Source organism: Chiloscyllium plagiosum, unplaced genomic scaffold (genome assembly GCF_037043375.1).
Source record: "Chiloscyllium plagiosum isolate Xiang-an unplaced genomic scaffold, Cpla_swu_hap1 HiC_scaffold_27, whole genome shotgun sequence".
Classification (NCBI taxonomy): Eukaryota; Metazoa; Chordata; class Chondrichthyes; order Orectolobiformes; family Hemiscylliidae; genus Chiloscyllium; species Chiloscyllium plagiosum.
In genome coordinates, this window is record NW_028270165.1 from 23070431 (window position 1) to 23084017 (window position 13587).

At 46.8% G+C, this 13587-nt stretch overlaps 1 protein-coding gene across 2 annotated transcripts in view; it reads right to left on the bottom strand.

Annotated features, from left to right (window-relative positions):
• Positions 1-11887, bottom strand: part of LOC148143441 (uncharacterized) — a 59109-nt gene extending 47222 nt beyond the window's left edge. For both annotated transcript variants that reach the window (XM_087974186.1, XM_087974187.1), the window contains exons 1-2: positions 11735-11887; positions 1680-1776 (exon numbers count right to left, since the gene is read on the bottom strand). In XM_087974186.1, coding sequence (XP_087830312.1) covers positions 1680-1776; positions 11735-11843 — 206 coding nt within the window. In that variant the 5' untranslated portion in view covers positions 11844-11887. The remainder of the gene's footprint in view (positions 1-1679; positions 1777-11734) is intronic.
• Between the last annotated feature and the right edge of the window lie 1700 nt (positions 11888-13587).

Consider the following 13587-nt stretch of genomic DNA (forward strand, 5'->3'; position numbering starts at 1 on the left):
TTGCGCTTCGGCGGGGCGGTGTGGACTTGTTGGACCGAAGGGTCTGTTTCCACATTGTAAGTAATCTAATTGATGATTGCTGCAACCTATTCTAAAATATGAAAGACTTAACAATCCAGGTTTGTTCAATATATCAGTTCAGTGGCAGGGCACTGTCATGTTTTCCTATCAATTCTGTGCCATATGATCTTATTGTCCACAATCACCTGATGAAGAAGCAGTGCTCCGAAGCTCGTGTTTCCAAATAAACCGTCGGACCTAGCCTGGTGTTGTGAGATTTTTAACTTTGTCCAGGTTCAGATAGTGCCCAGGGATGTGCAGGTTAGGTGCATTAGTCAGGGGTAAATGTTGAGCAATAGGGGAATTGTGTGGGTGGGTTACCTTTCGGAGGATCGGTGTGTAGTCTTTGGGCCAGTTGGCCTGCACCCACACTGTGGGGAGTCTCTGAAGGGGAAGGGATTTTTGTAAACTGTGCAAGGCAATGCAGGCGTAATGTGGGGGCCTGCTGTTGGCCTTGTCCCGCCCTTTGTTCCTCTCCCCTGTTGTGGAGTTGTCTAAAAAACAGCTAATCTTTCTCTGCCCTTTTTGCTGGGGGAGGGGTGGGGGGATCTGAAGCTGTAACCATGTTGGGACACAAAATAAAAGGTAACCAGAACGCACTGCTGGGCTCAGGCTCTCATTGAAAGCTCCAAGCGGTTTTTGTTTTAAAGCTGCTCATTTCTTGCAGCCTTCTGCACTAAGTTTCCAATGTTGTGTATTAGATGGAGCAGTGAATGAGTAGCTGGTTTCGTTAAATACTATAAATTTTTCAGGAGTGCATCGTTTCATCGGCAGTTTACTGGCAGCACTGGGAAGTATGGGCTGTGTTCACTAGAAAGGAGGTGGAGGTGCTGCTGTTGGACTAGGTTGGACACAGTTTAAAAATCACAACACCAGGTTATAGTCCAACAGGTTTATGTGGAAGCACCATCTTTCGGAGTGCTGCTCCTTCATCGGGTAACTGTGGAGCAAGATCATAAGACACAGAGTTAAGAGCAAAAGATCAGTGTCATACAACTGATGATATATTGACAAACGTAGATTGCTGTTAAATCTTTCATCTTTTAGAATGGGTTGCAGGTTTTAGTTCATTAATGTGTACATCGCAGTACTACTATTAAGTCATATTCTCAAGATCACTTAAGGTCTTTTTAAAAAACAGGTGACATCTCAGTCCAGACAATGCATGAAAGGTGTGAGAATATCCCAATCTTAAATCGGACTGGTTCTATTTCCAAACTAGGAATTTATAAAATATTACATGGATTGACTACCTGCATATTGTGCGTTTTGTGCAAAATTGAATATATCTGTAAATATAATTCTGCAAATGCACCACATTGTTATATGTATGTGTGCAGCATGAGAGTGCGTGTAAGAGAGTATGTGTGCACATGCTTGGTAAAGTGAGTGTGATGGAGAAGTCTGTGAAAGGGTGTGTGTGTTGGGGGGGCGTGTATGTGTGTATGTCTGAGAGAGAACATGTGTATAGATAAAAGGTGAGGGGTTGCATTTTGCCAAAATAAGGGAGGGCAGGGCTTGTACAGAGGGATATGGTGGGGGGCGGTTCAGATATATACTTCTTTGAAAGTTGCATCACTGGTTGGAAGGAAGCTTCAGAAGGCATTCAGCACACTTACCTTAATTGTTCACACCATTGAATAAAGAAGCTGGGACATAATGTTGAAGTTGTACAGGATGTTGGTGAAGCCACTTGTAGAGTACTGAGAACGCTTCCTGTAATAGGAAGAATTCTATTAGAAAGGGTTCAGTAAAGATTTACCAGGATGATGCCAGGACTGGAGAGTTTGAGTTGTAAGGAGAGGCTGAGACACTCTTCACTGGAGCACAGGAGGTTGAGGGGTGACCTCATTTGAGATTTATAAAATCATGAGGGTTATAGGGAAGATGAACATCAAACACAGCGAGCAGCGTGCGTGGTTATGTCGAGTGACAGGGGAAGAAATTGTGGCATTTGGACACTTTAAATCCATCAGGAACAGCATCTCCATAGAGCACACTGCGCATGTCAGGTGAGGTGTCGGAAGACTGGAGGTTGGCTAACGTGGTGCCACTGTTTAAGAAGGGTGGTAAGGACAAGCCAGGGAACTATAGACCAGTGAGCCTGACATCGGTGGCGGGCACGTTGTTGGAGGGAGTCCTGAGGGACAGGTGGTACATGTGTTTGGAAAGGCAAGGACTGATTAGGGATGGTCAACATGGCTTTTTGTGTGGGAAATCATGTCTCAAATTTTGAGTTTTTTGAGGAAGTAAAGAGGATTGAGGAGGGCAGAGCGGTATAGACTTCAGTAAGGCGTTCGACAAGGTTCCCAATGGGAGACTGATTAGCAAGATTAGATCTCATGGAATACAGGGAGAACTAGCCATTTGGATACAGAACTGGCTGAAAGGTAGAAGACAGAGGGTGGTGATGGAGGGTTGTTTTTCAGACTGGAGGCCTGTGACCAGTGGAGTGCCAGAAGGATCGGTGCTGGGCCCTCTACATTTTGTCATTTACATTAATGATTTGGATGCGAGCATTAGAGGTACAGTTAGAAAGTTTGTAGATGATACCAAAATTGGAGGTGCAGTGGACAGTGAAGAGGGTTACCTCAGATTACAACAGGATCTTGACCAGATTGGCCAATGGGCTGAGAAGTGGCAGATGGAGTTTAATTCAGATAAATGTGAAGTGCTGCATTTTGGGAAAGCAAATCTTAGCAGGACTTATACACTTAATGGTAAGGTCCTAGGGAGTGTTGCTGAACGAAGACACCTCAGAGTGCAGGTTCATATCTCCTTGAAACTGGCGTCGCAGATAGATAGAAGTGTAAAGATGGTGTTTGGTATGCTTTCCTTTATTGGTCAGAGTATTGAGTCCAGAAGTTGGGAGGTCATGTGGCGGTTGTACAGGACATTGGTTAGGCCACTGTTGCAATATTGTGCGCAATTCTGGTCTCCTTCCTATTGGAAAGATTTTGTGAAACTTGAAAGAGTTCAGAAAAGATTCACAAGGATGTTGCCAGGGTTGGAGGATTTGAGGTATAGGGAGAGGCTAAACAGGTTGGGGCTATTTTCTCTGGAGCGTCGGAAGCTGTGGTCTACAAAGGGGCATGGATAGGATAGATCGACAAAGTCTTTTCCCTGGGGTGTGGGAGTCCAGAAGTCAAGGGTATAGGTTTAGGGTGAGAGGGGAAAGATATAAAAGAGACCTACTGGGAAACTTTTTCACACAGAAAGTGGTACGTGTATGGAATGAGCTGCCAGAGGAAGCGGTGGAGGCTGGTACAATTGTAACATTTAAGAGGCATTTGGATGGGTACATGAATAGGAAGGGTTTGGAGGGATATGGGCCAAATGCTGGCAGGTGGGACTAGATTGGGATGGGATATCTGGTCGGCATGGACGGGTTGGACCGAAGGGTCTGTTTCCATGCTGGTTCAGCAAAAGCCATTCATGCTCTTCGCTGTCTGCAAAAATGGCGCAAATCCTTCTTCAAATGGACCAATGAGAAGCCAATTGTTGACTTGCAGCAACTGAAGAAAGTGAGTGAATCCAGGGAGGGGACAGAGTCGGGAAACGTTGGTCCAGGTCTGTATCTCAATTGGCAAACACATGGCAAATGCAGTCCCACAGTGTGAAGTTATAGCCTCAGTTACGAACAAATAACTGCTGAAAGGAGGTGCGTTGTTTAAATGGTGACATATTGGGATGTGGAGAAAGTGAGGACTGCAGATGCTGGAGATGACAGTTGAAAAGTGTGGCACTGGAAAAGCACAGCAGATCAGACAGCATCCGAGAAGCAGGAGAATCAACGTTTCAGGCATGAGCCCTTCCTCAGGAATGATGTGTGGATGTAAAAAGTGGCCTCAGCATCCTTCCACACCAGTCACTGCCAGTTGTCAGACAGGTGCAGCAAGCAATCAGCAAGGCAAGTGGTATATTAGCAAGAGGAAATGAGTTCAGAAGTCTCTGCAGTTAGGGGGTCATTGAACATATTCAAGGCTGAGTTCGTCTGATTTTAGAACAAGAAAGAAGTGGATGTTTCTGGGGGAAGGCAAGTAAAATGATTTTAAGACCAGTACAGAACAGTTAAAGGGTCATACAGCACAGAAACAGACCCTTCAGCCCAACTAGTCCATGCTGACTATATTCACAAACTAAACTAGTCCCACCTACCTGTGTTTGGCCCATATCCCCCTGAACCTTTCCTATTCATGTACTTATCCAAATGTCTTTTAAATGTTGTTACACAACCAGCATCCACTATTTCCTCTGGACATTTATTCCACACACAAACCACTCTGTTTACAAAAAAGGTGCTCCTCATCTTATTAAAATCTTTCTCCTCTCACCTTAATTTGCGGCCTAATCTTGAAATGACACATGCCGTTCACCTTATCTATGCCCCTCATGGTTTTGGAAACCTCTATAAAGAGAACAAAGAACCCTACAGCACAGGAACAGGCCCTTCAGCCCTCCAAGGTTATGCTGATCGAGATTCTCTATCTAAACCTGCCGCCTATTTTCTAAGGATCTGTATCCCTTTGCTCCCTGCCGATTCATGTATCTGTCTAGATACATCTTAAATGACGCTATCGATCCCAGCCCTACTGCCTCCACTGCATGAGGCACCCACCACCCTCTGCGTAAAGAACTTTCCATGTAGATCTCCCTCAAACCTTTCCCCTCTCACTTTGAACTCGTGACTCCTAGTAATTAAGTCTTCCCCTATGGGGGAAAAAAAAATTCTTCCTATCCACCCCTGTCTACAAGACTCATGGTTTTATAGGCCTCAATCAAGACCCCTCCTCAACCTCCTTATTTCCAATGAAAATACTCCTAATCTACTCAACCTCTCCTCATAGTTAGCGCTCTCTATAACAGGCAACATCCTGGTGAACCTCCTCTGCACCCTCTCCAAAGCATCCACATCCTTTGGGAAATCTGGCGACCGGAATTGTACAGCAGTATTCCAAATGTGGCCGAACCAAAATCTTATATAACTTTAACATGACCTGCCAGCTCTTGTACTCAATACTCCGTCCGATGATGGAAAGCATGTTGCATGCTGCCTTAACCACTCTACTGACAGATGTTGCTATCTTCAGAGAACAATAGATCTGAACACCCAGATCTCTGTACATCAATTTCCCCCAGGACCTTCCCATTTAATGTATAGTTTGCTCTCGAATTGCACCTTCCAAAATGCATCACCTCGCATTTGTCCGGATTAAACTCCATTTCTCTTCCCAACTCTCCAATCTATATTCTGCAGTATCATCTGACAGTCCCCTTCACTATCTGATATTCCATCAATCTGAGCGTCATCTGCAAACTTGCTAACGAGGCACCCGACACCTTCACCTTTCAACCTCCTGTGCTCCAATGAAAAAAGTCCCAGCCTACCCTTTAATCGGTGTGAATTCTGTCTGGGTCCCAATGTCGAGTCAGTCTGACATTTTGGATAGAAAAGCTCTGCATTTAAAATTACGTTCTTGAGAAAGTTACTGAAAACAGGTTCTGGGATTAACATACCAAAGAACAGAACCCCATTCTAAAAGATGGAAGATTTAATCTAAATTGTTTAATGTATCACATCTCCATGACACTGGACTCCTTTGGCTATAAATTCTGTGATCATGATCTTATTCTCCACAACCACCTGCTAAAAGAGCAGAACTCCAAAAGCTAGTGCTTTCATGTTATGGCAGTAGCGGGAGGTGTGGGCTGTATTCACTTGAAACAATGAAGCAGTTAGATACCACACATTTGAGGGGGAAGGGTGTATTACATGACCTCCCAACTCCTATACTGAATGCTCTGAGCAATGAAGGAAAGCAAACCAACGCCTTCTTCACTATTCTATCCACCTGAGACTCCACTTTCAAGGAACTATGAACCTGCACTCCAAGGTCTCTTTATTTTGCAACATTCCCCTAACTGTATCAGTCCTGCCTGGATTGCTTGACCAAAATGCAAACCTCAGACTTCTCTAAATTAAACTCCAACTGACACTCCTCGGCTCATCAGCCGATCCCAAAAATTCTAATTTACAGTGAACTCTCTTTCCTCTATTATTCCCTAGAAGCGGAAAATCTCCATCCCACACTCTCTCCGTCCGTTTTCACTTTGTTGAAAGTGGAAGAATGGGATTGAGAAACTGATCAGCGATGATTGAATGGAATGAGCAGACCTGGTGGTCTAATTTCTGCTCCTATGTCTTGTGGTCTCTTGCTGTCCTGGACACCGTGAGAGAGAATTGGGACCAGCATTGATCCGATCATGACTGGATATGGATCTACCTGCATCTAGGTGGATGGGCTGGGATTTTTTCACTGGAGCATAGGAGGTGGAGATGTGACCTTATCAAGGTTTATAAAATCATGAGGGGAGAGATGAGGTGAATGACAGGTGTCCTTCCCCTAGGCTGGGGGTTTCAAGATGAGGGAGCAAATTTTGAATGTGAGAGGAGAAAGAGATTTTAAAAAGACTTGAAGGGCACAATATTTTTTATATACAGAGTGTGGTTCACGTGTGGACTGAATATCCAGAGGAAGTGGTGGGTGCAGGTACAGTTACAAGGTTTAAAAGACATTTGGATAATTACATGATTAGGAAATGTTCAGAAGGGTATGGGACAAAACACTGGCAGGTGGGACTGTTTTAGCTGGTGAACATAGTCAGCATGGACTAGTTGGACTGAAGGGTCTGTTTCTGTGCTGTATGGTTCTGTAACTCGGTTCTGTACTTGTCTCAAGACCATTTTCTTTCCTTCCCCATAAACATCCACATAAAAATCAGATGAACTCAGCCTTGAATATATTCAATGACCTGAAAATGTGTTTCTGGAACAGCACAGCAGGTCAGGCAGCATCCAGGGAACAGGAGAATCGACGTTTCGGGCATAAGCCTTTCTTTAGGAATCAAACGTCAATTCTCCTGTTCCCTGGATGCTGCCTGACCTGCTGCGCTGTTCCAGCAACACATTTTCAGCTCTGATCTCCAGCATCGGCAGACCTCACTATCTCCTCGAATATTCAATGACCCCCCAACTGCAGAAAGACATCCCCGCTTCTGAACTTAATTCCTCTTGCTAATACACCACTTGCCTTCCTCATTGCCTGCTGCACCTGTCTGACAACTGGCACAGATGGACACTGATGCCCCCTGAACATCCACGCATCATTCTTGATGAAGGGCTTGCGCCCAAAACCTTGACTGTCCTACTGCTCGGATGCTGCTTGACCTACTGTGCTTTTCCAGCACCACACTTTTTGACTCTAATCCAGTCCTCACATTCTCCACATCCCAATATATCACCATTTAAATAATATACCTTTCTACTTTTTTTCACAGCAAAGGCTGTAACTTTAAGTTGGGGTACTATATTTGCCTGGACAGGCAAAATCGACGTTTCGGGCAAAAGCCCTTCATCAGGAATGAAGGCAGAGAGACTGAAACGTGGAGAGATAAGCTAGAGGAGGGTGGGGGTGGGGATAGAGTAGCATAGAGTACAATAGGTCAGTGGGGAAGGAGATGAAGGTGATAGGTCAGGGAGGAGAGGGTGGAGTGGATAGGTGGAAAAGGAGCTAGGCAGGTCAGACAAGTCCGGACACGTCAGGGGATCGTGTTGCTGGAGGTTAGAAGCTAGGATGAGGTGGGGGAAGGGGAAATGAGGAAACTGTTGAAATCCACATTGATGCCCTGGGGTTGAAGTGTTCCGAGGCGGAAGATGAGGCGTTCTTCCTCCATGCGTCTGGTGGTGAGGGAGCGGCGATGGAGGAGGCCCAGCACCTCCATGTCCTCCGCAGAGTGGGAGGGGGAGTTGAAATGTTGAGCCACAGGGCGATTTGGTTGATTGGTGCGGGTGTCCCGGAGATGTTCCTAAAGCGCTCTGCTAGGAGGTGCCCAGTCTCCCCAATGTAGAGGAGACCGCATTGGGAGCAACGGATACAATAAATGATATTAGTGGATGTGCAGGTTAACAATTTCTCCTTTGAATCCTCCCACTTCCTCCAGACCAAAGGGGTAGCCATGGGCACACGTAGGGGCCCCAGCTATGCCTGTCTCTTTGTTGGCTACGTAGAGCAGTTGATCTTCCGTAATTACGCCGGCACCACTCCCCACCTCTTCCTCCGCTACATTGATGACTGCATTGGCGCCACCTCGTGCTCCCGCGAGGAGGTTGAGCAATTCATCAACTTCACCAACACATTCCACCCTGACCTTAAATTTACCTGGACCATCTCTGACACCTCCCTCCCCTTCCTGGACCTCTCCATCTCCATCAGTGACGACCGACTTGACACTGACATTTTCTACAAACCCACCGACTCGGACAGCTACCTGGATTACACCTCTTCCCACCCTACCTCTTGCAAAAATGCCATCCCGTATTCCCAATTCCTCCGCCGTATCTGCTCCCAGGAGGAGCAGTTCCACCATAGAACACACCAGATGGCCTCCTTCTTTAGAGACCGCAATTTCCCTTCCCACGTGGTTAAAGTTGCCCTCCAATGCATCTCGTCCACATCCCGCACCTCCACCTTCAGACCCAACCCCTCCAACCGCAACAAGGACAGAACGCCCCTGGTGCTCACCTTCCACCCTACCAACCTTCGCATAAACCAAATCTTCCGCCGACATTTCCGCCACCTCCAAACAGACCCCACCACCAGGGATATATTTCCTTCCCCACCCCTCTCCGCCTTCCGCAAAGACCGTTCCCTCCGTGACTACCTGGTCAGGTTCACGCCCCCCTACGACCCACCCTCCCATCCTGGCACTTTCCCCTGCCACCGCAGGAACTATAAAACCTGTGCCCACACCTCCTCCCTCACCTCCATCCAAGGCCCTAAAGGAGCCTTCCACATCCATCAAAATTTTACCTGCACATCCACTAATATCATTTATTAGTGCTGGGCCTCCTCCATCGCCGCTCCCTCACCACCAGACGCATGGAGGAAGAACGCCTCATCTTCCGCCTCGGAACACTTCAACCCCAGGGCATCAATGTGGATTTCAACAGTTTCCTCATTTCCCCTTCCCCCACCTCATCCTAGCTTCTAACCTCCAGCAACACGATCCCCTGACGTGTCCGGACTTGTCCGACCTGCCTAGCTCCTTTTCCACCTATCCACTCCACCCGCTCCTCCCTGACCTATCACCTTCATCTCCTTCCCCACTGACCTATTGTACTTTATGCTACTCTATCCCCACCCCCACCCTCCTCGAGCTTATCTCTCCACGTTTCAGTCTCTCTGCCTTTATTCCTGATGAAGGGCTTTTGCCCGAAATGTCGATTTTGCCTGTCCTCGGATGCTGCCTGAATTGCTGTGCTCTTCCAGCACCACTGATCCAGAATCTGGTTTCCAGCATCTGCAGTCATTGTTTTTACCTACTATATTTGCCAACTGTGGCCTTCTCTACGTCGGGGAGCACGAGCATAAACTTGGGGAACGGTTCGCCGAGCATCGCAGCAAGGTCTGCAGAGGCCGACCGGACCTCCCAGTCACCACCCATTTTCATTCCCCTTCCCACTCCCTTTCTGACATGACCATTTTTGGTCCCATCCATTGCCACAACAAAGCACAGTGCAAATTGGAGGAACAACATCTCATCTTCCACCTGAGCAGTCCACAGCCCGAAGGACTCAACAGTGAGTTCTCCAATTTCAAATAACCTCCCTTCTGAGCCCCTGCCCCTCCACCTCCCTGCCACCAACTAGGTTCCTTCCTCACATTCACCAACCAGGTCGTACCCTCTACCTATTTACACCTATCCCCAGTTCATCACCCTGCCCTCAGCATACCCTTGTTCTGCAGCTCTCCCTATACTCACCCCCAGTCCTGAACAAGGGTTACACCCGAAACATCGACTTCTCCACCTCCTGATACTGCCTGGCTTGCTGCATTCTTACAGACTCCTGCCTGTCTGTATTGCCAATTGAGACACAGGCATGGACTAACTTTTCCAGAGTCTGGATTCATTCCCATTCCTTTCAGTTGCTCCAAGTCAACAATTGAACCCCAGAATGAAACGTAAATGGAAAAGGGGGTGAGAAAAGAGATTGCTGTACTCTCAGATGTTGGACAGAGGAAGGAAGTTGCAGTCTGAGGTGAAGCTCAATCTTCATTCAGTGTGAGAGGAGGAGCAGGACCTTAAGAAGCTCATGGTCCACCTTCCGCATTCAGACAATAGGGGAGCTCCAATTGGCATGAGGACAACTCTCCTTCTGGTCCTCCAGTGCTCCTTATTTGTCCATCAAAAGTAGGTCTCGCCCCTTTTCTGCCAACAGCGAGGAACATGCCCAATGTTTTGGTGACACCGGCAAACATGTGCCCTGCTTGTTGACACTGAGGAGTGTACACAATATGCTCTGTAGCAATGCTGATGTTATTGACAGATTAAGTGTCCATATGCCTCAGAGAACAAAAAGGATTAGAGCCATAATTTGTTTTACACTATGTGTCTCGATATTTTATTGCTTTTGCATTTGTCTGGCTGCTCAATGTTTTTATGTCTTTTCCTCAGTGTTGGGGTGAAGTTCACAACTAGAGGGCACAGGTTTAGGGCGAGAGCAGAAAGATATAAAAGGTACCTAAGGGGTGGTGCATGTATGGAATGAACTGCCAGAGGAAGTAGTGGAAGCCGGTATAATTACAGCATTTAAAAAGCATCTGGATGGGTCTATGAATAGGAAGGGTTTAGAGGGATATGAGCCAAGTGCTGACAAATGTGACTAGATTAATTTAGGATATTTGGCTGGCATGGACAGGTTGGACCAAATGGGTCTGTTTCCGTGCTGCACATCTCTATGACTTTAAATAATAAAAAGTATATTTTCCAAGTAACAAACTATACCCAGTTAAAAATCACAACACCAGGTTATAGTCCAACAAGTTTAATTGGAAGCACACTAGCTTTCGGAGCGATGCTACTTCATCAGCTGATTAAACCTGTTGGACTATAACCTGGTGTTGTGTGAGTTTTAACTTTGTACATCCCGGTCCAACACTGGCATCTCCAAATCATAACTATACCCATATTAACAAGGTTTAGTACACCACACACTTGACCAACCATTCTCAACAGATCCTGCCCCTTCAATGCCTGAGGAACATAGACATGCTGGTGCATAATCTCCTTCACTAGTATTTACACACTACCCTCAGCAATTGCACAAGTAACAGCAAAGGGTAAACAGCACAAGGATTAAACACACAGTGAGGGGCAAACAGCACAAGGATTAAACACAGTGAGGGGCAAACAGCACAAGGATTAAACACACAGTGAGGGGCAAACAGCACAAGGATTAAACACACAGTGAGGGGCAAACAGCACAAGGATTAAACACACAGCGAGGGGCAAACAGCACAAGGATTAAACAAACAGTGAGGGGGAAACAGCACAAGGATTAAACACACAGTGAGGGGGAAACAGCACAAACGCCAGTAAAAGCAGATGGAAAGTGAGTGTAAAATATCACTATGACAGGACAGGACAGGCCCCACATTCCTTCCCCTCCGTCCCCCCACAACCTGCCTCACCTTTCACCTCCCGGGCCCAGTACCTTCCAGGTGGCCCCATAGTTGACACAGGGGCCGCCCCACGACCAGTAGAACTCCACCACCCAGGCGGCCGACGAGTTCCCAAGCAGGCCCTTAACCCCATCCGCCTCCAGAATGCTCACCGGCTCCTGCCTGCTGTACAGCCGGCCGGTGTGGCCGTGACACAGCAGCTGCGCCAGGAAGGCGGCGGTGCCCAGTGACGGGTGTCTGCCCCGGGCCGCACGGCGCCATTTTCCTAACGGCCGCCCTCCCGCCGCTTCCCCGCTCGAGCGACTTCTCCTCCCAACCGCCTTCGCCCCCGCGTGACGTCTGCACGGGGGGATGGGCGGGGCCGGGGGAGCCTCACCGTCACCGAGCAACAGCCACCTCGCGCTACAACTGCTCATTCACAAAAACAAACTCTCCTGTCTCGCTCTGCAGCTGCAGGGGGGACCCTGCCACGTTTCCAGGAGCCCTGTCTACATTGGGAAAGCTCACGGCTCAATTTAAACAGATATTCCGACATCTAACGGAACGGCGTCATATCTAAAGGGGGCAATCTGCATTTTAAAAGGGACGTGGACATTTTAACGGGTATTTCTGCAAATAAAGAGGTTTAAATGGACGAGATTACATTTCAAAGGGATATGGGCACATTCAAAGGGATATCTTCATATGTAAAATGACGCAGTTATATCTAAATGAATCTACATTTCGAAGAGACGTTGCCCTATTTATAAGTAGAGACAATAGGTGTGAATTCTGTCTGTGTCCCAATGTTGAGTCAGACTGACATTTTTTTTAGAAAAGCTCTGCATTTAAATTACATTCTTGAGAAGGTAAGTTATAGATTCGGGTGGTAGGTTAGGGAGGATTGGTCGTGCTAAGTTACCCATAGTGACCAGGGATGTACAGGTTAGGGTGGCTTGGCCATGGGAAATACGCAGTAAGGGGTTGGGTATGGTTGGGATACTGTTCAGAGGGCCAGAGAGGAATCAATGGGCTGAATGGCCCGCTTCCACATTGTCGGAATTCGATGACCCTCCCCACCAAAGGAGCATTTTCTCTGCATCTGTCCTGTCAAGCCCCTTTCAGAATTCTACCAGTTTCAATAAAGGTATACAGCACAGAAACAGACACTTCGGTCCAATTCGTCCATACCGACCAGGATTCCAAACTAAACCAGTCCCACTTGCCTGCATTTGGCCCATATCCCTCTAACCTTTCCATTCACGTACCCATCCAAATGCTGTTTCAATGTTGTCACTGTACCTGCATCTACCACATCCTCAGCAAGTTCATTCCACGTGCAACTCACCCTCTTTCAAAATGTTGCCCCTCCGGTTCCTTTTAAATCTCTCTCTTCACATTAAAAAAAAATGCCCCCTAGTTTTGAGCTCGCCGACGCTAAGCAAGAGCCCTTTGTTATTCACCTAACCTCCAATCCTCATGATTTTATCAATCTCAATGAGGTCACCCCACCCCAACTTCCTGTGCTCCAGTGAATAAAGTCCCAGCCTCTCCTTATAACCTCAAACCCTCCAGTCCTTACAACATCCTGGTAAATCTTTATTAAACCCTCTCTAATAGTATTCTTCCTATTACAGGGCCAACAGAACTGTACTGAGTACTCTAAAAGTGTTACATATTAATGAACCAAAGCCCACACCCATTCTAAGAGATGAAGACTATCTAAGTTTGTTCAATATATTCTATCAGTTGCATGACACTGATGTTTTGATATAAGTTCTGTGGCTTATGATGCTGTTCCATGAGGCTTATGTGTTGATGAGGCAAGATGGAACAGATGAGGCGATGGAGAATTACAAATCACGTAGGAAGGATTTAAAGAGAGAGTTAAGAAGAGCAAAGAGAGGACAGGAGCAGCCTTTAGCAAATAGAAAACAGGAAATCGCTCAAGCTTTCTATCGATATGTGAGGAATAAAAGGATGATTAGGGTAGGAATAGGGCCAGTCAAAGACAGAAGTGAGAAGT